This window comes from Aethalodelphis obliquidens, unplaced genomic scaffold (genome assembly GCF_003676395.1).
Source record: "Aethalodelphis obliquidens isolate GAN/ISIS:26980383/991018 unplaced genomic scaffold, ASM367639v1 scaffold53, whole genome shotgun sequence".
In the NCBI taxonomy this organism is placed as follows: domain Eukaryota; kingdom Metazoa; phylum Chordata; class Mammalia; order Artiodactyla; family Delphinidae; genus Aethalodelphis; species Aethalodelphis obliquidens.
This window is the reverse complement of record NW_020837997.1, coordinates 2,501,131-2,527,911: the sequence shown is the minus strand read 5'-3', so window position 1 is coordinate 2,527,911 and position 26,781 is coordinate 2,501,131. Positions and strand designations below refer to the sequence as shown.

General features: G+C 52.6%; 1 protein-coding gene and 1 pseudogene across 1 annotated transcript; one reads left to right on the top strand and one right to left on the bottom strand.

Moving 5' to 3' along the window:
* On the bottom strand, window positions 1-26,551 carry MAP1S (microtubule associated protein 1S). The gene is made up of 7 exons (XM_027084653.1): window positions 26,396-26,551; window positions 25,066-25,167; window positions 23,492-23,574; window positions 22,536-22,676; window positions 19,588-21,943; window positions 1,194-1,429; window positions 1-239 (listed from the first exon to the last, which is right to left on the bottom strand). Exons 1-7 carry the CDS (start codon window positions 26,514-26,516, stop codon window positions 84-86), a joined length of 3,195 nt encoding a protein of 1,064 aa, XP_026940454.1. The 5' UTR covers window positions 26,517-26,551; the 3' UTR covers window positions 1-83.
* On the top strand, window positions 1,885-7,210 carry LOC113608404 (serine/threonine-protein phosphatase 2A catalytic subunit beta isoform pseudogene; annotated as a pseudogene).
* Window positions 26,552-26,781: the final 230 nt, after the last annotated feature.

The following is a 26,781-nucleotide window of genomic DNA, read 5'->3' as shown; positions in this document are numbered from 1 at the left end:
GCGGAGTACCTGTTTTATTTCTGACACAGGTGCACCTCAGGACGGCGGCGGACTTGGGGCGGGGGGTGGTGCTGGGGGCGGGGCTAGAACTCCACCTTGCAGGCGGGGAAGGCCTCGTCCTGCATGGACACAGTGCTGTTACTGCCCAGCACCGTGATGCCCAGCGCCTGGTGCCGGGCGTGCGTCTCCTCATACCACTCGTGCATCGCCACCGAATCGAAGGTGGGGATCAGGGTCACCTGTGGGTGCGACAGATGGACCAACGGTGGGGGGGAGCGCCCTCTGCCCTCCCGGCCCAGCCCCAAGGCATCGAGGCCCCTCTTCTCCGAACGCGTTTGTCTCCGCCTCCATTACCTCTTGCCTGGATGTCTGCAGCCGGCGGCCAGCCTGTCCCCGAAGTCCCTTCTCCCTCCCATGGCATCCAAAGGACCCTTCCACAAACCGGACCACTCTTCTGCGAATTCTTCTCCATGCTTCCCGCCCACACCCACTGCTGCCATCTCCCCCTGTCCTCTTGCCCAGGCCTCCCTCCAGCTCCCTGAATACACTAAGCTTGCTCCCGCCACTGGCCTTCGCCCACGCTGTGCCGTCTGCCCTGGACGCTCCCTCGCAGCTGCTCCGTAAGCTGCGTACCAGGCTGGGTGTCAGCACACTCACAGGCTGAGTGGGCGGCCAGGTACCTGGAGGCTCCTTCTATCCAAATTCGCCTCACCCTTCAAGGTTCTATTTCAAGGCTTCCCATGAGGACAACCCCAGCCCTCAGGGTCAATTCTCAACGTTCTTAGCTGTGTAGATACCACACATCTCACCTATTCCTCCTGGCTGATTCTCATAACATTACGGAGGTTCAGTGCCAGGGGTCAGGCGAGGTGATCAAACCAGCCCCACCCTGCAACCTCACCCAGGTTTGCTGCAGACAAGGAAGTGGATGTAACAGGAACAGAGTCCCGAGAGCTGGGTGGCACTCCTGCCTTTGACCTCACTGCCGCATGGCCCTGGGGACATGGCTTAGTCTCTCTGAGCCCCACTCCCTCCTTGGATGCGGGTGAGGGTCACACCAACCCCACAGGACAGTGTGGGCTCAGCAGGAAGACACCGGGAAGCGCTGACCCTGCCCAGTGGCAAGAGCTTGGGCAATGTCCCAGTGACATTTGCTGTCATCGGGACTGTCTCACACCCGGGTCGTCACGCACCTGGAGGTCACGGTCCCACTGCTGCTTGCCAGCCAGAAGCGCATCCAGGACAGCCCGCATGCCCTCTTCCTTGTGCTGGTCCTGGCCACTGATGACGTAGCAGAGCGCACGCACCCTCCGGAAGAACTCCTTGTCCACCAGGCGGGCACTGCCCCCGCTGGGCAAGTAGGCCAGGTCGAGGTAGACGGGGGAGCTCGGCGGGGCCAGTGACCCTCCTGGCCGACTGCCAGCTGACCCTGTGGGTAAGAGGGATGGGGTCAGTTGTGAGCTCTGCGGACAGGGAGGGGCTGAGACCCAGGGCCCAGGACAAGGCTCCCAGCTCCACCTGCACCTCTCTGAGTGGCTCCCTCCCTGGCAGGAAGCCTGATCTCCATTTTATGGTTGACAAGCTCTCCCTGGCTTGTCCTGCAAACACCCCAGCCAACCCCTCAGTGCCTGGACACTCCCTGGCCAGTCCCTGGACACAGACATCCCCAGGGCCTGAGGGAGGGGGCAGCCAGGGAGGGCTCCCTGGAAGAGGGGGTTTTAGAGCTTGAGTTCCTACAGCAGCAGTACCTGGAATTCTCAGCAGCATCCATCGGTTTAGTTATTCAAGGGGAGCCAATCGGGCATTTATCAAACTCTCCTGGGCACCGCACCCTGGGGACACGGCAGTGACCAAAACAAACAAAAATCCCTGCCCTCAAGGTTGACAGGGAGCCAGAGTGGGTGTAGGAAGGAGAGCTGAGAGAGGGTGACGCAGGCTGGGCAGCCTGGATGGAGCTGGGGCAGCTGCTCTCAGGCCCTTGTCCATGCCCTGAACCCAAAGCCTGTGCAAGGGGGACAAGGCCACCATTCCTGGGCCAGTGAACTCACCAAGTGATTGAGGACATAGCCAGGTCTTGGCCACAGGAAGCCTGCCAGGTGTTCAGTGTCTTAAGATCATAAACGTTGCCCAGTGCAGGGTGTGGGCCCAGAAGGCTGCTGGGGCATTTGCAGAATGAATGAAATCCCCAGCTTTGGGCAAGTAGCGCCCCTCACTCATAACTGGGGACAGTGGTGTCGAGGACCCTGAGTGGTGCCCCAGGAAGGGAAAGCCACCGTGGCTGTGGAAGGCGAGAGGGGGACAGGAGCAGCAGAGGCAGAACAGCAAAGCGAAGACAAAGGGAATGTGGACGGAAGCCATGGGGCAGGAGGACAGGGGTAGAGCAGGGACTGGCAAGCTATGGCCTGTGGGCCAAATATGGCAACTGCCTGCTTCTGGAAATACAGTTTTACTAGGACACCCACTGAGTACTTACTGAGCTGTTTTTGTGCTACGACACCTAGCTGAGTGAGTAGCTAGCTGAGGAGCTGAGAGAGAGACCATCTGTCCTACAAAGCTGAAAATGTTTTCCCTCTGGCCCTTTAAGACAGGCTTTGCTGATACTAATGTAGCTGGTTGGTTTATCAGAAGCAGTGGGAGCAGGAGACCCTGAGTGGCCAAGACTGTGGCCTTTGGAAAGAGGTCAAATGCCCAGGAAGAGAAGGTCTCGGATGATCCCCAGCCTCCGGGTGCCAGCCTTGCCCATGGGCCCTAGGGGCCACCCTCTCTCCCTCCCTGCCACTGTGCTGGGAGCCCCTGACCTGCCAAAGGTCACAAGGGCCCATCAGATGCCTCTCTTGGAATCTGCCCAGGAAAGACAAGAAGTGGGGGCTCAGGGGGGCGCTGAGGCTAGAAGACAATCAAGAGACCAGGGTGGCCAGGAGCTGAGGACAAGCCACATGGGGAGAGAAGCTGGAGATGCCTGTCGGCTCCCGGAGGGCAGGACCACCCCAGGCTACTAGAATAGGGCTCAGTCCAGAGCAAGCGCTCAGTGAACATGACCTGGAGTTATTATGACTGCCATCGTTGTCGCTGCTTTCTCACCAGCCCCCTCTTGGTAATTCTAGACCTGCTCTGACTGATGCAGTGGCCACCAAGCACTGGAACGTGGTGTGAGACAAGACACGCTGGGAGTGCAAAACACGCACCAGGCTCCCAAGATGTAGTGTGGAAAGAGAAAAGGGAACTATCTAGTAATATTTTATATTGATTACATGCTGAAATATCCTTTTGATAGAGTAGTATGCAGGAAAGAATGAACACAGCAGGATTCTGGGACGATGGTACAGTAGGAAGCTCCAAGAATCTGCTCCCCGTCTAGATAGTCGTGCTGGCAGCCCCTCAGCGTAAGTCTGAAGCAACTTACATGGGACTTAAAGGACTGGAAATTTTTTCTTCTTCTTTTCTTCCCCCTTCATTTTTTTTCTTTTTCCCTTTTCGGGAGCCAAACATTTAAGCACTAGGACACTCAAAAGCAACTACTATGCAGGGGAATTTAGAAAGCAACCACAGATGCCCAGCAAAAGGTACAGGGTCAGAAAAGACATGAGAACACCCTAAGTTTACACCACAGACTGATCCCCAGCACAGAGACAGCCCACAATAATCAAACAAAGGAAGGAGCCACAGCAAACCCTGGGGAAGGGGAAATTTCGGATCTCAAGTTATCACATTATTAGATTCAAATGTACAGTTTTCAATAAAAAAAAAATCACAAGGTACATAAACAGGAAAGTATGGCCCAGTGAAAGGAAAAAAATTTAACAGAAACTGTCCTTAAGGGAGAGCAAATGGTGGACTCACCAGGCAAAGACTTAAAAAACTGTCCTAAAGATACTCAAAGAACTAAAGGAAGATGTGGAAAAAGCCAAGAAAACAATGTATGGAAAAAAAATACAAATATCAATAAGGAGATAGAAAACATAAGAGTAAATGAAAAGAAATTCTAGAGCTGGAAAGTATAGTAACTGAAATGAAAAATTCACTAGAAAGATTCCACTCAAGGTTTGAACAAGCAGAAGAATCAGTGGTCTTGATGACAGGGCAATGGAAATTCTTGAGTCTGAGGAACAGAAAGAGAAATAATTGAAGAAAGTGAACAGAGCCTAAGGGACCTATGGGATACTATCAAGAGGACCAACATACACATTATGGGAGTCTCAGAAGAAAAAAGAGAGAGAAAGGGGCAGAAAGATTATTTCAAGAAATAATGGCCAAAATCTTCTTTTATTTAATGAAAGACATGAACATAAACATCTAAGAAACTCCATGAAGCCCAAATAGGATAAATTCAAAGAGAACCAGACTGAGACACATGATAATCAAATTGTTCAAAGATAAAGACAAAGACAATCTTTTTGTGGGAAAGAACTGATAAAGGGGACGTTTATAGCTATAGATACTTTTATTAATATCTCGGATCAACAGCCTAACTTTACAACTTAAGGAACTGAAAAAAAGAACAAAAGTAAATCCAAAGCTAGCAGAAGGAAGGAAATAAAGATTAGAGCAAAGATTTTAAGAATAGAGAGCAGAAAAACGACACAGAAGATCAGCAAACCCAAAAGTTGGTTCTTTGAAAAGATTAACAAAATTGACAAAGCTTTAGTTAGATTGACTAAGAAAGAAAAAGAGAAAGAGTGAGAGAGAAGGGGCAAGGGAACTGGGAGTGGCTGGCGGGCGGGAGGTGGCAGCAGGTGCCCATCGTCCGGCGGGAGCTGCGCGGAAACCCCACACCTCCCCGCGCCCTTCACCTACTCCAGGGGCGCACGGCCCAATGGGCCAGTGCGGACGGGGGTCTCCTGGAGGCCGTGCGCCCGGAACCGCCCGCGGGGCTTGGGCGTGGCACGGGGTCGCTCTCCCCGGCTCCTTCCACTCCCGCTGGGAGCTGGCTGCGGGCGAGGGTGCTGGGGCGTGCGGGGGGCGGGGAGGGGGGCCGGAGGCAGCAGGGGAGGGGCTCGGGCCACCATGGACGACAAGGCGTTCACCAAGGAGCTGGACCAGTGGGTCAAGCAGCTGAACGAGTGTAAACAACTTAACGAGAACCAGGCTAAGGAAATTTTAACAAAAGAATCAAACGTGCAAGAGGTCCGTTGTCCTGTTACCGTCTGTGGAGATGTGCATGGTCAATTCCATGATCTTATGGAACTCTATAGAATCGGTGGGAAATCACCAGATACAAACTATTCACGGGTGACTATGTAGACAGAGGTTATTATCCTGTGGAGACTCTGACTCTTCTTGTGGCATTAAAGGTGCATTATCCAGAACATATTACAATAGAGAGGAAACCACAAAAGCCGACAAACTGCCCAAGTACATGGCTTTGATGATGAATGTCTGTGAAAGTACGGAAATGCCAATGTTTGGAAATACTTTACAGATCTGTTTGATTATCTGCCACTTACAGCTTTAGCAGATGGACAGATACTCTGCCTCCATGGTGGCCTTTCCCCATCCATAGATACACTGGATCATAGAAGAGCCTCGGATTGTTTACAAGAAGTTCCACACGAGGGCCCAACGTGTGATCCGTTATGGTCAGATCCAGGTGATCGTGGTGGGTGGGGTATTTCACCACGCGGTGCTGGCTACACATTTGGACGAGATATTTCTGAAACATTTAACCATGCCAGTGGTCTCACACTGGTTTCTCGTGCTCACCAACTTGTAATGGAGGGATACAATTGGTGTCACGATCGGAACGTGGTTACCATTTTCAGCGTACCCGATGATAATTAAGTTATCGTTGTGGGAACCAGGCTGCTATCATGGAATTAGATGACACTCTGAAGTATTCCTTCCTTCAGTTTGACCCAGCACCTCGTCGTGGAGAGCCTCACGTGACCCAGTGCACCCCCGACTACTTTCTGTAAATTCCTCCTGGGAAAACCTGCGTTTGTATGTGGAAGTATACCTGGCTTTTTAAAAATATATATTTAAAAACAAAACAAAAAAAAGCAACAGTAATCTATGTGTTTCTGTAACAAATTGGGATCTGTTTTGGCATTAAACGATATCATGGACCAAACTGTGCCATACTAATGATGAGCATTCAGCACAACTTGAGACTGAGATTAGTTCAACGCTATGTTCTAGATCGGTCGGTCTTAACAGTTTGCCTGCTGTGTTTGTAGTAACCGCTTTCCTTGGGGCTGTTCAAGCAAAAAAGGTAACTAACTCCATCTCCGTTTGCACTTACTTGGAGATCTTAGAGTGTTTAACTGGCATGGATTAATAGGGTTGGATTTTTATTTTTAAGAAAAATTCATAAAGCTAACTTCCACTTAATTCATTACCGTTTATTTTACTGAAATGTATAATTAACTGAAAAATTCTTGGGCGTACGTTGTCATAACATTTAAAGAGATTTCCCTTCATTTACACTAAATTACTATTTTATGTTGATCTGCATATTATTTCTGTATATTTGTCATGACAGTGCTTGCATTCTATTTGGTGTACTGAGCGAATAAACTTTCAATTTTAAACAAACAAACAAAACAAAATGAAAAAGAGAAGCCTCAAATTAGTTAAGATCAGAAAGTGGAGATGTTACTACCAATCTACAGAAATAAAAAGCATTATGAGAGTACTATGAACAATTATGCACCAACAAACTGGATCACTTCGAAGAGATGTACAAATTCCTAGAAACACAAAACCTACCAAGACTGACTCACAAAGAAATAGAAAATCTGCATAGACTTATAAATAGTAAGGAGATTGGATCAGTAATCAAAACCTCTGGGGCTTCACTGGGTTTCTACTAAACATTTAAAGAAGAATCATTAGAAAGGAAAAAGTAAAGTTATCTCTGTTCACAGATGATATAACGTTATGTGTAGAAAATCCTAAAGATTCCACACACACAAAAGAAAGCTGTTAGAACTAACAGATGAATTCAGAAAATAGCTGGATACAATATTAACACACACAAAAAACAACTGCATTTCTATACGCTAACAGTGAACAATTCAACAAGGAAATTAAGAAAACAATTCCATTTACAATAGCATAAAAAGAATGAGATACTTAGGAATCAATTTAAAAAGGAGGTAAAATATTTGTACACGAAAACTACAAAACACTACTGAAAGAAACTAAAGAGAACATAAATTAATGGAAAGATATCCCATGTTCATGGATTGGAAGACTGAATATTGTTATGCCACCACTACCCAAAGCGATCTACAGATTCAATGCAGTTCCTATCAAAATCCCAGTGTTTTTTTTTTTTTTTTTTTGCAGACATAGAAAAAATACATTCTGAAATTCATATGGAAGCTCACTGGGATCCCAAGTAGCCAAGGAAACCTTGAAAAAGAAGAACAAAGTAGGAGGACTCACATTCCCTGATTTCCACAATTACTACAAAGCCATAGTAATCAAGGCAACGTGGTACTAGTATCAAGACAGACATATAGATCAATGGAATAGAATAGAGAGCCCAGAAATAAACTGTCACACATATGGTCAAATGATTTGTGACAAGGGTGCCAAGAACATTCAATGGGGAAAGGACAGTCTTTTCAGCAAATGGCCCCTGGGAAACTGGATATCAACATGCAAAAGAATGAAGTTCAATGCTTATTTAGCACCATATCCAACAATTAACTCAAATTTAACTCAAAAAGCAAAATATAAGAGTTAAAACTATAAAATTCTTAAAAGGAAACATAAGGCAAAAGCTTCATGACACTGGATTTGGCAATGACACCAAAAGCACAGGCAACAAAAGAAAGAATAGACACACTCAACTTTTTGAAAATCAAAAAATTTTGTGCATCAAAGGACATTATCAACAGAGTAACAAGGCAAGCCACAGAATGGGAGAAAATATTTACAAATCATTATCTGATAAGGGATCAATATCCAGAATATATAGAGAACTATCACAACCTAACCACAAAAAGATGAACAACCTAACTCAAAAATGGGCAAAGGACATTTCTAAAAAGATATACAAATGTCCAACAAGCACATGAAAAGGTGCTCAACATCACTATTCATTAGTGAAATGCAAATCAAAACCACAGTGAGATACCACCTCACACCCATTAGGATGGCTACTATCAAAAAGCCATAAAATAGGGCTTCCCTGGTGGCGCAGTGGTTTAGAGTCTGCCTGCCGATGCAGGGGACACAGGTTCGTGCCCCGGTCCGGGAAGATCCCACATGCCGTGGAGCGGCTGGGACCGTGAGCCATGGCCGCTGAGCCTGCGTGTCCAGAAAAAAAAAAAATCCATAAAATAACAAGTGATGGCAAGGATGTGGAGAAGGTGGAACCCTTGTGCACTGTTGGTGGAACGTAAAATGGTACGGCCACTGTGCAAACAGTATGGCAGTTCCTCGAGAAACTAAGAATAGAATCACCATAAGATCCAGCAATCCCACTTCTGAGTATATACACCAAATTTGAAAGCAAGGGTCTCAAAAAGGTATTTGTACATCCAGGTTCATAGCAGCATTATTCACAATAGCCAAAAAGGTGGAAGCAACTCAAGTATCCAACAATGGATGAATGGATAAACAGTATGTGGCCCATCCATATGATGGAATACTGTTCAGTCTTAAAAAAGGAAGTTTTGACACATGCTACAACATGAATAAAGCAAGAGGACAATACGCCAAGTGGAAGAAGTCAGTTACAAAAAACCCCAAATTCCCCTTATATGATGTCCCTAGAGTAGTAAATTCAGAGACACAAAGTAGAATGATAGTTGCCATGGGCTGGGGACAGGGAGGAATGGAGAGTTAGTGTTTAAAGGGGACAGAGTTTCAGTTCCACAAGATCAAAGTTCTGGAGATGGATGGTGGTGATAGTTGTACGACAATATGAATGTACTTAATGCTATTGAACTGTGCACTTAAAAATGGCTTAAGGTAGTCAATTTTTTTTTTTTTTTTTTTTTTGCGGTACGCGGGCCTCTCACTGCTGTGGCCTCTCCCGTTGCGGAGCACAGGCTCCAGACGCGCAGGCTCAGCGGCCACGGCTCACGGGGCCCAGCCGCTCCGCGGCATGTGGGATCTTCCCGGACCAGGGCACAAACCCGTGTCCCCTGCCTTGGCAGGCGGACTCTCAACCACTGCGCCACCAGGGGAGCCCAAGGTAGTCAATTTTATGTTACATTAATTTTAGCACAATTTTTAAAAATTGAAAAAAAAAAAACCAAAGCACAGCAAGCCCAAGACTGCTACCCTTAGAAAGCAGACATGTTGGCCCTTGGCTGCCTTCTGGGAACTTGGATTTCAGAAGGGTTCCCACCATTTCCAAAATTCCAGACTCCCCAGGAAGGGGTGAGCAAGTGTACAGCATAAACTACATTACTGTACAAGCAGTGTAGGCATGGTGAGCCACTCTTCTTATCATTTGGGAAATGGTGGGAACCCTTCCAAATATATATATAAAATCTGATCATTCTCAGATGTATTTGGTCTTTATCCACAGTTCCCGCCTCACACCTCCTAAAACCCTTGGAATTTTCTCCTGGCTGGCTGCCAGGAGAACCAATCATATGATTAAAGGGTTGAAACTTTCAGTCTTGCCCTTTGATTTTGGGGGAGGGGAGAGGGGCTTGAGGTTGAATCAATGGCCATTGGCCAATAATTTAGTCAATCGCAACTATGTAATGAAGCCTCCATAAAAGCCCCAAAGGACAGCTTTTTGGCCCTTTTTCAGAGAGCTTCCACATCAGGGAACCAGAGTGCTTCTACGTGCCACTGTGTGGGGCCCCAAGCTCCCTGAGGACATCAGTCAGCGCCCTCATTTGGGACCTCGTCCTATGTATGTCTTCAACTGATTGTTGATTTGTATCCTTTAACAGAGTTTTATACGTAATAAATGAGTAATCTAGGGAGTAAATGGGTTCTTCCTGAGTTCTGTAAGCCGCACTAGCAAATTAACCAAACCCAAGGAGGGGGTCATGGGAACCTCTGATTTATAGCTAGTCAGTGAGAAGCACAGGTAACAAACTAGACTTGCGATTGGCATCCTGAGTTGCAGGAGGTCACCAGAACCCCTGGTTTGCAGCCAGTTGGTCAGAAGCACAGGTAGAAACCTGGGCTTGTGACTGGCATCTGACGTGGAGGGTGGTCTTGTGGGACTGAGCCCTTTACCTGTGGTATGTGATTCTATCTCTGGGTAGAGAGTGTCAGAATTGATTTGAATTCCTGGACGCCCTGCTGGCACCCAAGAATTGCTTGTTGGTGTGGGGAAACCTACACACAGACACACACACAGTGGAACTGGGTCCAGGAACCCTTTTTGGTTGGTGTCAGGAGTGGGATTTGCTAGAATGACCCTGGCTTACATAAACATGTGGTTTTTTTTTTTTTTTTTTTGGTGTGTGTGTGTGTGTGTGTGTGTGTGTGTGTGTGGTACGTGGGCCTCTCACTGTTGCGGCCTCTCCCGTTGCGGAGCACAGGCTCCGGACGCGCAGGCTCAGTGGCCATGGCTCACGGGCCCAGCCGCTCCACGGCATGTGGGATCTTCCCAGACCAGGTCACGAACCCGCGTCCCCTGCATCGGCAGGCGGACTCTCAACCACTGCGCCACCAGGGAAGCCCCGAAACATGTGTTTTTTAAAGAGAAAGGATAAAAGGGTGGGGAATGAGCAAACGCTGATCCCCAGATAGCTACCCAGTCACCCACAGTATGAAACTGCAGCTGCACTGCAATCAGTTACTAAAGGTAAAAGTTACCAACGGAATGTAGTAATGGTAGTAGACCCAACACCCAAGGAGTTGGCTCACTGGATATATAAGGAAATGCAAAATAATAAGCAGTATGCTGAATACACAGTTTCCTGGTTATTGTTATCTCTAGTAGCCAAAATGAAAGTTAAAAAATGTGCTCACTCGGGTCTTGATGTTGAACCAAGTTCAGATTTGGGTAGATCTGAGGTTTGGTCATTAGCCTCAAAGCCGCCCAGAGAGGGAAAAATTATGCAGGGGCATCAGGAAAGACCTCTAAGGTCTCTGGTCACCAAGAAGGTAGTTAATGTAGGGGGAGGGCAAAACCAAGAAACAACTAAAACCAGGAGATAGAGTGTAAAGAAACGGACTCACTTTGTGGACTGGTATCATCAGTTTCCTGAAGAACCTTTACCAAAATGGATCGTGAGAGTAACCAATTTGGGGGCTGTGTCTTTGGTTTTGAAGGCTACAGAGCAGAAGAGCACATCTGGGTTGATGCAGGACCCGAAGCTCACTACTGAACAATCACAGATTGTTCCAGACACACAGGAGGTTATTCCCGAAGGAATAACCAGCCTGGCCGACTGGATAAACGCCACTGAAAAGTGCGTTTATCCTGGGAAGGGGGGACTGCCCAACTCACCCCATAAATGCCAAGTGGGACACCCCAGATGAAGCAGCTGAAATGCTTCCTATGCAAGCCATGTGGGATTAGCTTTATAACTGGGACATTCACCCACTGAATATGCCTGTTACCCAGGTTTTGGTAAATGCTGTGATTAACGGGACCCTTGCTGCATGGGCACCCCATGGAACTTTACTGCTACAAAACTGAACAACAGTTCTAGAAGCCTTATCAGATCTGCTATCTCAGCTTCTCTGATGACACCAAGAACATTAGAGTAATTAAGAAAACGGGAAGAGACAAAGGGGAGAGTCAAGGGACTTGACCGAGTGGAGTGGTAATCTTCAGATGGCTGTTGAAACGTAGAATGAATAAAGCAGACACTGATAGAGTTGAAACAGGTGAAACTGAGCAGGACCCTGTGGGGCTCCTGGACATGGAGGCCTTTCTGTGTACCCCGTTCCTTGTTTGTAGGGGCAGACTCCAGCCTCCGTGACCTTCCCGGAGTCCCAAAGGGCAGATTCAAACAGTTGCTAATCACGGAAGGGAGGGGATGCAGAGACAAGGGAGGGGCAGCCAAGAAACAATAGGGCAGCCTTGGGGCAGGGGCCTTGTTCCACCTCAAGGGATACATATTAACAATACCTTTGAGCTCTTTACAGAACTAAAACCCCCAACAAATGGAAGATGTCAGCATTATTCATCCCAGAGAACAGCATCTGAGGCCAGATGAAAGGAACCAGAGAAGCTCATCAAGAGATTACCTGAGACCGGATTAAAGGAGTACAGGTGTCCCCCCCACACACACACCTTAATCTTATCAACAACCCGCCCTTGAACCACTGCTATTAAACTCCTCACCAAATCCCCCCTGGGTTGGGGGACACAGTTTTTCAGGGGCATGAGCCCACTGTGCCCCACTCTGCCTGGCAAAGCAATGAGGTTCTTTTTTTTTAAAGCTATTCTTTTCTAATTCACCCAAAACTCTCCCTGCAAGATTCGATGTGGCACTGGCTCACAGAAGCCTAGTTTCGGCAACAGATGCAGCACTAGCAGAGATTGGATGGACCAGTGCGGCCCCCAACGTTTTGTTAAAGGGCCCCAAACAAGTCCACTATTTACTCTAGTTTGGAGGGATTTCGAAAGCCAGGAGGCAAAGATTACAGTGAGAAACCTGACCAGGAATCCCCTGCGGGTGAGGATTAGGAAGATTAATGAAGATAAAGACTGAAGCAGAGGCCAGGATCTTCTGGCTCCACCCCGGGGGTGGGGGTGGGGTGGGGTGGGGTGGGGACCCAAGGCCATCTGCACAGGCGTGGAGCAAACAGCCAGGAGAGGAAGACCTTCCCAGGGTTCCTAGATACAGGAGCCCAAAGCACTGTGATTCCAACACCAGTTGGTGAAGTCTTAGCGGGGGCTAAGGTTAGAGTGGGAGGAACTGGAGATGCAAACGTTGATGGGATGAAGGTGCACATTGGGATGAAAACTGGGGTGAGTGGACAGATTTGGTGTGAGGTGGTCACATCTCCTTTACCTGACTGTATTACTGGGATGGAGCCTGGCTGACTGGGGATTGCCTCCCCTACTTACTATTGTAAAGCAGAGGCCTGTAAGTCCACCCTCCGGCCAGTTTTAATGGGGGACGCCAGATGGGAGCCACTAGAACTGCCTGAGCACACACAGGTGGCTAACATAGAGTGATCTAGAACGCCTGGTGGACAAAAAGAGACGACCACTTTAACTCATGATATGCTAGAAGCTGGAGTGTGGGTACCCACGAATTCACTGTACCATAGCCTTGTGCGGCCTGGGGAGAAGACGGATGGTTCATGGAGACTAAATGTAGACTATCGAGACTTAAACCAAGTTGTACCACCCATCGGCTCAGCCGTTCCAGACACACAGAAAATGCAAGGAGGCTGCTACTCAGCGAGTGACCTCGTAAATGCTTTCTTCCCTGTTTTGATCTCAGAAAAGAGCCAGCAGCAGTTGGCCTTCACATGGGAAGGATCCCAATTTACCTTTCCTGTGCTGCAACAGAGGTATCTGAACTCACTGGCTTACTGTTGTGATTTGGTCAGAAGGGACGTGGACTTGATGCGGGTCGCCAGTGTAATCATACACTATACTGACGGTGTTACGGTGATAGCGGAAACCAAAGAGCAGGCTAGGACTGATCTGAGTGCAACAGGGACGCACATGACCAACTGGGGTGGGTTAATAAATCCAGCACTGGTTTCCAGGCCTGCCCGAACAGTCAAATTCTTAGGAAGAACCTGGGCAGGGGCCACCTGGAATATTCCACAAGAGACTAAAAATAAACCGCTGTCACTGTCCTCCCCAGGACCAAACAAGAAGCCCAGCGTTTGGTTGGTTGACTTGGATTTTCATCTGGGAATGCTGCTTCCATCTGGAAGACTACCCAGAAGAAAGCTCTGAGTTAGGGACCCGAACGAGAGCGGGTTATGTCTGAATTACAAACGGTGGCAGCCCTCTCAACTTGGCCGTTGGGCCCTGCCGACCCCCCACTCAGGTATGATTTGGGAAGTGTCGGCCATACTCTGTACACTCTGCAGACTGGAGCTTCGGGCAAAAGCCCAGGAGCACCTCCCAGCAGTGACCACTGGGATTTTGGACCAGAAAATTCCAAGATGCTACGGCCCATACACAGTATTTGAGAGACCATTAGTAGCCTGCGATTGGGCATTAACTGAGATCACCTCGATTACTGATGGACATAAAATAATCATGAAACCTGAGATGCCCACAATGTCTTGGGTGATGCTGGAGAAACACTCCAATGAACGCAGTGCCCAGAAGTGTTCCATGATAAAAAGAGAAATGGTTCATCTGAGAGCACGCTGCCAGGGTAATGCAGGGAGGCACCCACTGGATCATGAGCACGTAGCCTCTTTTCCTCCAGGACCGGCTTTGGAGCCACCTGAGGAGCTGCTGGAACTGACTGGCACGTGGCCTTGCCCTATGGACGGCTCTCAACTGAACCACAAAGCGCGCTTGCTTTATGGATGGCGGTTCCAAGATGAATGGATAATAACCTGCTTGGAAAGCGGCTGCATTAAAACCAGGGGATGGCGAGACCCTGACTGGAGGCAGCAAGAACAAATGGGCTCAGTGGGCTGAATTGCACGCTGTTTTCCGAGCAGTGGTGGAAGAATTGAGCAACGGTAAAAGCCCCTATGTTTGGGTTTTTACTCCTGGGCCCATGGCGTGGCTGTGTGGTCGGGCAGACGGGCAATGGAAACCTGGACTATTAAAGGGATGCCTGCATGGGGCGCGGCCTTATGGAAATCACTCTGGGAATTTAAGGGGCGTGTGAAAGTAGGACATGTCAATGCCCACCAGAAGAACCCCTTCCAGGTTTGGAAGGTCACTGAACCACCAAGTGAACGTTTTGGGAGGGCGGTCCATGAATGAGTCGGCATGGGGAGAGGGCTGCAGCAATGCAGAGCCCCACAGGTAGCCGGCAAGTGGATTACATTGGACCAAAGCCAGGAGCCCTGGGGCTATAGATGAGCCCTAACAGGAAGAGACACCCTGCACTGGGTTTGCATACCTGATGGTAGATGCAAATGCTCAAAATAAGACTGGATCAGAAAATACTGTAACAATTTGAGCCACTGAGTTACATTTCTTCGCACCAAGGGGTGCACTTTACCACCCACACTGTCCAACAGTGGCAAGAGATCTCACACCAGATGTGTTGCGTATCATCCTCAGAGTAATGGTTTAATAGAACATTGGAATGGGCGGCTGAAGCATTTGCTGTCTAAAACCAGGGGAGACACAGGCTTGAGGCTGGCTTACACACCGTCACGAGCATGTGCTCACACTCAACATGAGCGGGGCTGAGGGCGGGTCCCCACTGGATAGATTCCTCCACTTTTCTGGGGGTGTGGGCAAGTCGGGGTGGGGGAGGATGCTGATGCGACTGTATAACTCTTCCCCGCATCACAGCAACTTTTTTTTTTTCTTCTCCTACTCGATGCAGTGGTCCCAGAACCAGGGATGCAACTGTGGGGGCCAGAAGCAGGGATGATTCCTCAACAAGAAACTGGTAACTGTATCTTTAAACCTTTATGTCAGAATTCCTAAGGGGCTAATGGGCCCGGAATGTGCCTTCACCCGCCTCTGGCAAAGTTGGTGCTGACAATGAATGCTGCCACGCTGCCTAGCAGTTGCAAGAGCCCACTGGTTCTGTACCTGTGTAACCCTACTCTAGGCGAGCGGCAGTGGACGGGGCAGGGGAGACACCTGCCAGCCTAGTTTCCTGGCAGCAATCTGGACCAGCACGGTGGCCAAACTAACGTCCCTTCCAAGAGTGGAAAAGTGTGGGTAAAGATAAATGACAAATGGAGAGGAAGAATAACAGCTGAGGGTAAAGGGATGAATAAGTGGGTTATGCAATGAGGGAAATCCAACATTTTATTAACACCTGGAGAGAGCCTCAGAGCAAGAGAATAATAGAATCTCTTAGCAGAAGCATACCAGATGCCCAGCAGGCTGAAGCTGGTCTGCTGAGATCAGCCCTGATTTGGGGACCTGATAAGATTGAACAGCAGCCTGCACAGCTGAATGGCATGGCTCTGGAAAGACATTCTGGTCCTGAGATATATTAACGACAGGACCAACTGTTAAAAGATTAAATGGAATTCTAGCGATGCGCCTGTGTCTTCTGACTCCCATTTTTCGGGCTACATCTACTACAAAGGATAACATTTGGGAACTGTTTCCTACTGGGACTTCAAACTGTGTGGTGTATAGCTCCCAGCTGACTGATCTATGTGATCACTGTGTAATTACAGATCGTGACAATCAATTGCTTAGAAAGGTCCCTGGTTATGATGGACAAAGTATAACGGCAGCGTGCCGAGCATGGGAAGGTGTGCTGTGCACGAGCACGTGTCATCCTGCTTTTGTGGATGGAAAACGATTCATCAAACTAGGAGAAAACAGTGGGTCCCCGATGGGATTAAAGCAGTGGGCATCACATGGTCGCTCAAGTTCCCCTGGGGTACAGCCCTACCAGAGACGAGGCAGGCCATGGGAAGCCTCATGGCATACTCAGACTAAATTAAATTACATCTAGGTGTGCTTACCACGCAGCTAAGCCTCGTCTGGGGGGCCCAAAATTTTGGGGTGCAAAACATGCACCCTATCTGCACCCAGGCCTTTAGTACACAACGGCAACAAGGTCTCTGGTGGATTCAACAACACTGGCCCACAAGCCAGAAAGAGCCTTAGGGTGAATAGGTGCTAGCAGGTATCCTAGGACAAGTGAAATTTGCTTTTAATGAGGAGTGGCATCCAGAGGATAAAGATTAATTAGAATAGGCAGACTAGGGGGAGTTCTCTTCCAGGTGGAAGGCGAAGGATGGGAGCCAGCCTGGAAAGAGAATGAGGTTTTAGCAAAGTGGGTCAGGCAGACTGCCAATAGTGCTGGATATGTAGAACTAGCATTGGGACCCAACAAGGCCTCCTGACTATTTAAATACATACGCAGGCTGAAGTGGCCACGGGGCAGCGGCCCTCAATCCTAGCTGCCGGGGCTCAGGGGCGCACACACCTACGGGAATGTTACGGCCCTCCAAGCTCATGGAAGTTCTCTGGGGACATTTATAATTTACACAGATGCACCCTGACTGCGCGCACCTCCAGTAAAGCTAGAAATAAAATATACCCTGCAGCACAGTTAGTTGGGATAGGAATATTCTAAATACAACTCGCGTCCTCCCCACAGAAGGGAGGTGGGCCCTGCGGTACAACACACAATGGAAATCAGACTCAGTACAAGCTCGTGAACTTGTCCCTAGTTACCTTGGAATCCGGAGCTAACTGAATCGTGGCCAGTGGTCACGACCTCTGTCCTTAATACCGTCTGGTATATGGGCAAAGGCAGATTCTGTTGGGAAGGCAAAGTGAACACGTCTGTAGCTCTTACCGATTGGTTGTGTAATGAAAATGAATCGTACGGTAACCATATTTCGATATGGTGTAGCCCTGTCGCTGGTAAGATTCAACTACCTCATGTAAATGAGTCTTCTGGTAACACTGATACTGATGATCAAATGTATTGAGAGCCTGAGTTAAAGCCTCCTCTGGAGGTAATACCTGTGGAAAATGACTGGCCCGAGGAGGACCAGGATAGCTAATCACCAGCTGATTTCTGTGCTGAATAGTTCTGCACAAATTGATCGTAAGGTACAAGGAGCAAATGACGTTTCTCTAAATCGATCCCGGGACTTCCCGGGTGTCCGCCTGCCAATGCAGGGGACACAGGTTTCGAGCCCTGGTCCAGGAAGATCCCACATGCCGCGGATCAACTAAGCCCGTGCGTCACAACTACTGAGCCTGCACTCCACAGCCCGCAAGCCCCAACTACTGCGCCCACGTGCCACAACTACTGAAGCCTAGAGCCCATGCTCTGCAACAAGAGAAGCCACCGCAATGAGAAGCCCACGCATCGCAACGAAGAGTAGCTCCCCCGCTCGCCGCAACTAGAGAAAGCCTGCACACAGCAACGAAGACCCAACGCAGCCAAAAATCCACCCATCCATCCATCCCTGTCCCACACAGCTTCTCCAAATGTCTGGCCTATTTATGTCGGTACTGTTGCTACATCTGTTCTAATAAATGCGACCCCAAATATAAGTGCTGTGATAGGTATGATTGCTTTGCTGTAAGGGATCTGTTCCACCAGGGGGTGGACTGCAGTACTGTGATTTACAAGAAATACATATACTTGGTCATTCTCAGATATATTTGGTCCTTCATCCGCAGTTCCTGGCTCACAGCTCCCAAAGCCCTTGGAGTTTTCTGATCAATGTGAGCAATGGGAGCATCTCTGTTATATTTGGTCTCTAGTCCTCAGCTCCAGAAAACACCTTAGGGCCAAAAGGGTGAAATGGGTGTCTTGTTATTAATAAGAAGCCCTTTTCCATCACAACCGGGTTTATGTTAATGAAGGTGACTTTGGATCCCACCCCAGGGTGGGGGCTTGTTGCCAGGAGAACCAACCTTGTGATTAGCGGGTCAGAATTTTCAGTCTTGCGTGCGGACTCCTGGGCAGGGGAGAGGGGCCTCAGGTTGAGTCACTCGCCATTGACCAATGATTTAGTCAATCACGACTATGTAATGAAGCCTCCATAAAAGCCTCAAAAGGCCGCTTTTTGGCCCTTTTACAGAAAGCTTCCACACCAGGGAACCAGAACGCTTTGTGCTACCATGCAGGGTCCCAAGCTTCATGAGGACATAAGATCCCTTGTTTGGGACCTCGCCCTATGCATCTCTTCATCTGGTTGTTAATTTGTACCCTTTAAGAGCCTTTTATACTAAACTGGTCATCTAGTGAGTTAAATGGGTTTTCCCGGGTTTTGTCAGCAGCTCTGGCAAATTAATCAAACCAGAGGAGGGGGGCATGGGAACCTCCGATTTACAACCAGTTGGTCAGAAGCACGGGTAACAGCCTGGACTTGTGACTGGCACCTGAAGTGGAGGGTGCTCGGGGGACGGAGCCCTTTACCTGTGGAATGTGATTCTGCCTCTGGGTAGACAGTGTCAGGATTGCGGCCAACTGCGGGACAGCCGGCTGGTGTCCAAGAATTGGATCCTGGAAACCTTTCCAGTGTACGTGTGAGGTAGAGGGTGCCTGCACGACCAGCCCCAATAGAAACCCTGTGCCCTGAGTCTCTAAGGAGCTTCCCTGATCGACGGTACTTCACACGTGTCGTCACAGCTTGGAGCTCAGGGAACCAAGCACGTGATATGGGACTCCACTGCGAGGAGGCTTCCAGAAGCTTGTGCCTGGTTTCCCTGGGACTCCCCGCCATGTCTTTCGCTTTTGCTGATCCTGCTCTGTATGTTTTTGTTGTAATAAACTCATGAGTATGACCATACACCGAGTCCTCCTAGGCAATCATCCAACCTGGGGGCGGTCTTGAAGTTAACTTCACCTGTTTCTTTTTGCTTAGCGTGGCTACTGGAAAATTCACCACGATGGATGCTGCTCACATTACATTTCCGTTGACGGTACCGCCTGAGCACCTTGGAATTGCAAGTGCTTAAGGAGTCAGGCCAGAGCTTCCATTTTATCGGAGAAACTGAGGCCCAGAGAGGGTGGTGCGTGTGGCTGAGACCACACAGCAAGCGGGGAACAGGAGGAGGACTTGGGCAGGGAACCCACTGCAGGACTCCAGCCCCCAGGTACTTACCGGATGGACCTCGAGTGGTTGTCTTGGGGATTGAGGGCTTTCTGGCCAGGGGTGCCCGACTTCCTTTGTCACTAGGCTCGCTCCGGGCGCTGAGTGGCCGACTGGCCCGGTCCCCACTGGCCAGCCCCTTGGTCTTGGCAGCAGTCACTGGAGTGGCTTTGGGGGCAGTGGTGCCACGGCTGGGGCGGGTAAGGGGCTTCCGGGTATGGCCGAGGCCCTCTCTCAGCCGCGCCTGCTCAGGAGGCAGCATCTCAGGGTCCACCATGCAGATACTAGGTGGGGTGGGCAGTGGCGGGGGTATCTTGAGCGGGTCAGGCAGTGGGTCGCGGCGAGGGGCCCCAAAGCCCTCTGTGTCCTCATCTGAATCCGCGGTGCCAGGGGCGGCAGGCAGGGGGTCCGAGTCAGACAGGGTAGGCAGGGACTCGCTGACGGACGTGGGTGGTGTCTCCTCCACCCCTGGAGCACCCGCTCGCTCCTGGGACCGGGCACTACTGTCATTGGAACTGCCGGGGGACACAGGTGCCGGCGCCATGGGCACAGCCTTGCGGTGCTCAAACTCACAGGGTGATACCAGGCACAGGTCCACGTCGTGTGGGGAGGCCGAGCGGAGCACCCGAGGGCCACAGAGTGGGAGGCTCAACCCGGCTTCACTTGCAGCAGCAGCTGGTGGTGGGAGCACCTGCTCAAAGGACACCGACAGGGACTCGTCCACCTCTGTGGAGTGCGGGGAGCCCACCTCGGCAGGCAGCGAGGGGGTGGTCACCGTGGGGGATGCATCCGGCCCAGGCTCCCCACCCCGCAGCGGGCTCAGTGACAGTGGCCCACTGCTCTCAGTTGGGCCCTGGGGGGCTCCGGCGGGTGAGGGTGTGCACGGCTCTGGGGTGCTGGTGGCCAACAGCAGCTCCAGGGTCTTCTCCTCCAAGCTGCCGCCCTCCTCCCCAGCTGGGCTCAGCCCCAATTCCAGGCTGCTCTCCTGGCTGGGCGTGGCCACCAGCCGGGGGGCTGGGGAGCTGCAGGCCTCCGTGGCGGGGCTGGCCTCTCTGCACCGGAAGCTAGGTGGGCTGCGGGGCCCATTCTCTGCTGGTGGGACACCCGGGCGGGGTGTGTTGGGTGCTCTGCGGGGCTTGGGAGCCACCTGGGCACCTGCTTTCTTGCCACTGACCACAGCGGAGGCCACCCGCCGTACCTCCCGGGGTTGGGTCCGAGGGGCGCTCGGCTTGGGGTCCTTCTTCACCTCCCGGGAGGGCCTGGCTTCTTTCTCAGCCTTGCGAGGGGCCTCAGCCCGCGGTGGCTCCTTCTGGGCCGCCCCGGGGCGCTCCTGGGCGGGCCTGGAGGGTGCCGTCGTCCGGCCCTCTCTCCTCAAGCTGTCCCGGGAGCCCACGCTTTCCTTGCTCTCAGCTCGCCGAGGCCCCACCAGGTCCTGAGGGGTCACCACAGGCTCCCGCAAGAACCCCAAGTGCTGCAGGCGGACCAGGCCATCCAGGAGGCGGGCGGGTGGCGTGCAGCCAGGGAACAGCACGCGCACCACCTTCTCGGAGGGGCCCGCGGGGTGCCACACCAGCAGGGCACACACAGAGGCCAGCGTGTGGTCAGTGGCGGCCGAGGGCGGGTGCAGCACGTACATGTCCAGCCGGCCCACGCCCATCTTCTGGAAGAGCACGGTGGGCTCGGCCGGCAGCGGCCCACGGTTCAGAGGCAGGGGGGTGATGCCCAGCCGGGCCAGGAGGCTTAGGGCCAGCTCCGCCTCATCCTCCCCGCGTACCAGCCGCGAGGCGGCTGCACGGGCATTGAGGAACACGATGCCCAGGTTGGGGGAGATCAGCCTGCGCAGCCGGTCATCCCCAGAGCCCCCGCCAGCGGCTGCCTCATCACGCTCCGCCAGCTTGCGCCGCAGCAGACTGTTGAGGCCGGGGAGGCTGTCAGCGCCCGCGTGGGTCACCAGCACGGCGTCCACCCGGTCCAGGTGCCGCACCAGCTTCCAGAAGCTTGACTTGGGGTTGGAGCCACCATTGACCAGCACGGTGAAGCCATTGACGGCGAAGAAGGCAGCATCCCCCAGGCCACCAGGGAAGATGTAGCAGCAGGGCCGGGCGAGCCTGAGGAAGCCCACGGAGGCCGGAGGCTCGAGCAGCTCAAAGGGGGACGGCGGCTCCAGCGACTCGGCCACGTACTCCAGGAACTCACGCAGGCCCTCAGAAGCCGGCAGCTGCACTGGAGGGTTCAACCGCAGCTGGAGCACGCCCTGGAGGCCGGGCACTTCGGGTGCCAGCTGGGCCCAGTCACCAAAGGTCGGGCAGGTGATGGTGAGCTTGGGTGGGTCTGCAGGCGGGGGTGTGGAGGCCAGGAGATCCCGGATCTGTAGAGGGCGGAATGGTTAAGGGGTCACCTGGAGCCAGGCAACACCCAGCCCCTTGGGAAAACTAAGGCCCTTTGCCTGCCTTTGTCACCCTCAGGACAAAAACCCAGCCTTCCCCACATCCCAGAAGGGCCCATCACCACCTGTCCACCTCTACCCTCCTCTCTCACTCTCCCTGCCCCAGGGCCTTTGCACTTGCTGTTCTCAACTCCTAAAGCACAGCATCCTCCAGAGAGACCTTCTACACTCACCCCACCACCACCCCTGTGTACTGGTTCTTATCAAACCAAACATGGTTTGCCAGGGTTTTGCTCATTTTGCCCCACCCAGACTAAGGGATTCAGAAGGGACCCCCATTCAGATGGGACCTAGAATCTGCGGTGCCACTTGAAGACTCTGAGACATCTGCTAATCTACAGGCCCACACACTGCAGTGGGTCATGGGACTGGGCCCAGGAGGAAGACACGCCACCACCATTATTCCACAGAGGAGGAAGGGACGATGCTCAGGGGGACAGCAGGTCGCTGGAGCCACTCAGCCCAGCGGGGACGAGCCAGGCTTCAGAGGCAGCATGGTGACGGGGCGGCTTACCTCTTTGTCCCCCAGGACCTGGAGGAAGTGGCGGGGTGAGAAGCCCCCTGTCTGGAGCAGCAGCTCCCCCGTCTCCTCCAGGCAGGGCCCAGCCAGCACCAGCAGCTTGTGAGAGGCAGGGTCCAGGAGAAGGTTCCGGAGCTGAGGGAGAGGGAGAGTGTTCAAGACCCTATTCTGTGCAGTGAGATAGTCAGCACCCCTCTTTGGGGTGGTCCGCAGCCCCTAATGTATATATAACCACCCAACTCCTGTCCCCATGACGGCCTGGCCAGTACTAAACTAGAAGCCGGGACTACAGCCTGTAGGCCTCCAGTCGGGCTCGACCCCCTATCCCTGCTCCCAACTCCTGCTCATTCTACAAAGTCCAGCTCCGGTGCCCCCTCCTCCTGGAAGCCCTGCACACCCTTTCTGGGCTCCCCGAAGCCCACCTCTCCCTCTGGCCCAGCCCCAGTGCCATGGGGAAGAGGGGCCTGTGTCTGGCTCTGTCTCCTCGAGCCCCTTCAGGGAGCATTTTTGATCAGAGGAATCAACTCGTACAAGAGTATCTAGAGCGGTGTCCCGGGGCTCTATCTTGTTCATCTTTCTCATGAGAAATTGAGAGAAGAGCACAGATGTCCACAAGCTAGAAGTATTAAGTCAGTTCAGACAGTTAGCGGGGCCCAGCCCAAGGGAACGCACGGGACGCAAACATCGGTTGGGTTCTGCCCTCCCACCTCCAGCCCTTCCCTATCTCATTCCTTCCTCCCAAACTCCAGCCTTTTCTGATTCCACCCGCTCCCACCATCAGCTCTGAGGAGGGAATAAATCGAGGCTGGAGCCATCGGGGGAGGCTTCGCTGCTGCTGGGTGTCCAGAAGAGGATTTCAGGCAGCATGAAGGCAAGGACACATGAGGTGAGGCCAGGGGATGGCGCTCGTCCCAGCAGCCCGCTGCCCCCAGGAGCCTACCCTTCCCTACCTCGTCACACAGGGACTTGTCTGATGGATTCAGGAGGACCAGCGTCTCCAGGGTGTCTCCACGGTGGTGCAGGCTCCGCTGGCCTGTGGGGGAACCGGGCCCTGTGAGTTTAGGGCTGAGCCACATGTGTGGGCATCAGCCTGTGACAAGGTCAAACCCTGCCTCACTGTGTAACCCCAGGCGGCCATGAGCCCCTCCAGGACCCCGCTTCCCAGGACCCCCAGCCAGAGGGTCATCCAGGGATTAACAGGCATGTGGTAAAGCTGCAGGTCAGGATGAGGCAAGAACAGGAAACCGCCTTGGCAGGCCTCACGCTGGAAACAAGGCCTCCACTGCTGGCAGGGCCCAATTCACAGCTCTCAGCCCTGCAGGGGACGCCACTGTCACCCTCATTTTATAATCAAGGAGCCTGAGCCCAGGGAGGGCCAAGGAGGGTACACCAGGAAAAGGGCACAACATGGGCAAGGGCCCTGCGGCAGGACTGAGCTCTCTGTGTCTGAGGATCAGGAAGGGGCAGGTGGGGCTGCAGCGAGGGGCAGCAGGAGGGAGCCGAGGGCAGGGAGGCCTCATGGGCCACGGAGAGGGAAGTGGGGTTGATTCTGGGATCCGAACGCTCGTCCGTTCCCCAGAGACCAGATGTGTTTCAAATATGGAGCACCCGGCCTGGGTCTGGAGAGGCAAGGACCCTCTACTGCTGGTTACCCTTTATCAGTTTATCACGGGCTTCTTATCATGTGCGGATATTGCCCCATTCAGGTGGGGAAATTAAGGCACAGAGAGGGGAAGTGGCTGTCAAGGCCACACAGAGCGGATGGCATTTCCAGCTCCCCCAAATGGTGAGGGTCAGGAAGCCACCCAGAACCACTGGGACAATGAGGCGACGGACACTTCCTTCCCCTCCTGCAGCGGCCTGGAGGTGACTCAACAGGCTGGCTGAGGCAGGGGAGAGCTGCAGGCAACACCCAGGCCCTGCCCAGCAGCTGCTCTGTTCACCCCGGTCACCCCAGAACCCCCAGGGAGCCACGGGACATGTGGGGCTGGCCCAGGAACCCCAACTCCCTCCTCGATCTTGTTTTCTCAGGTCCCCATCTACTGAGCATCTACTGTGTACCTGGCCCTGTGAAGGAATCACAGGCATAAACCAGACATAGTCCCTGCCACACCAGGCCTACACTCCACCCTCCAGTCCCGCTCAGCAGCCCCTCACTTTCCAAATGTCCTGTCCCTTTGACTGCGCCCTTCCCTCCACACTCCACGCCAGCCCCAGCTGCTTCTCATCCAAAAAGACCCTCCTCAGAGGTCTCCCTGTCCCCCACACCTCACTGCCTTACCTGTCAGCTGGGGACAAAAACACAAGTTCTTGCCTTGTGGGGTGCTGATGACCAAAGGAAGTGAGTGCTGGCTCAGGGCCTGCCCCTGCTCTGCACTCAGTAGATCTCAGTTGTGTTATTACTGTTGCTGCTTACAGCCATTCCCTGACCCCCATGCCTGGCATATAGCTGGCACTCAAAGAACACCTGTCCACTGAATGAGCAGAAGGGGAGAGCTGGGGCATGCAGGGTCCCCAGCCTCACCTTTCACAATGCTGGAAAAGGTGGCCGAGTGCCGTGACACGAAGACCTTGAGCTGCTCATCGAGGCTGCAGACGCCAGGGTCAATGTCCCACGACCGGATGCCTGGTGGGGAGAGGGGGGAAGGGAGGTAGGAAATCAGCTGGGCTTCCCAGCTCCCAGAATACTTCAATAACTAGCGGATGGCTGGTGAGGGCCGCCACAGGCCCCTCCCCTCAACCTGCCCCTGCACATGACGGCCTGGAAATTCAGAACCATCCAATGTGCCTTTGGAGCCCACTGCATCCACCCTCATGGAACCCAAAGTGTAAATCAGGCATTTTACAGAGAAGACTCAGGACATCAGAAAGAAAGTCCCGGCCTCCTACACAGTCATCTTGTCCCCTCCGTCATCCTCCCACCCCCACCACTGGTTTCACTGTTCCTCAGCCCTGCCAGGCACAGTTCCCATCTCTGAGCCTTCACGTGAGCTGTTCCCACTGCCCAGAGGTCCTTCTCCCCACCCTTCAGGTCCTCTCAGCCCTTTGCATCCTCTGAACACCCCTGTAACCATCTGAGCTTAAAACTTGGTCCATCTCCTCACTCACTTTGGTACCCGCCCCCCAACCAGACCCATTAGTCCTGTGAGGGCAGGACTGAGCCTGCCCTTGGTCCCCACGCTATCCCTGATGCCCTGTGGGGTGACATTCCTTCATCCCGTGAACCGAGATGTTTGCTGCCGTCCCATTTTACTGGCTACGGACGGCAGGCCCTGCCGATCTGAGAGATGGGGGATGGATGAATGCCCTCCAATCGCGGTTCGGGGTGCACCACGCCTGCCGGTCCCACCGTGCCAAGTGGCTGCAGGTTAACCTTGCAGGTGCACCTATGACTCATATCCCCAGGTGCCAAATCCCTTGAGCAGGCAGCACCCGCCCACACCCCAATTAGCAGTTCCTCATGGAGCTGCGGAAAGTAGGCCCTGGAGCTCCGGGCCCAGCCTCCCCATCCCTGCTCCTCCCTCCAAGACTTCCAGGCTGCTAAGGCCCGAGGATTCGAGGAGGGCCCGGAGGGCGGGAAGCAGAGCCGTTGCCCATGCTGCCCAATCGCGTGGGTCCCAAAGCCTGGGCCCGTATCCCCTCCCCGGTCTGCACCCCGCTCGAGGCGGAGCAGCCCAGCCCAAACCCGAACGCTGTTTCCTCTGCGGGCACGCACGGGCTCTGCCTGCGCCCTGTGCCTAACGGTAAGGGGATAGGGGCACCGGGGCCCCCGGATCCAGCCGCCCCCCGCCCCATAGGCCGAGATGCGCCGCCGCGCCCGCCTCCCCGACACCGCGTTCCCGGGCCGGCCCGACCTCGTTCAAGCTCCTCCAGCACATAGGCTAGCAGCCCGGGGCACCCGCACTCGCCGCCCACCACGAGCAGCAGTGAACTGGGCGCCTCCACCGACCCGGGCCCTGCTGCCGAAACCGCCATCTTCGCGCCGGCCAGACGCTCCGAGCGCCCGCCCTGCTGTCCCCGCCCCTTAAAGGGGCCGGACCGGAAGGGCTGAAGACCCCGCCCGGAAGCCCCTCCTCGCACGTTATCTGCCCCTTCCCGCCCATTGAGGTCGTGGGAGATGGGGGTATGGAGACCTAAAGGTTGGCCTAGCCTTGGGTCTCCACTTTGGGCACCCCTCCCAAATAACCACTGATTCATTCATTCATTCACTCATTCATTCACTCAACAAGTTCTGACTGCA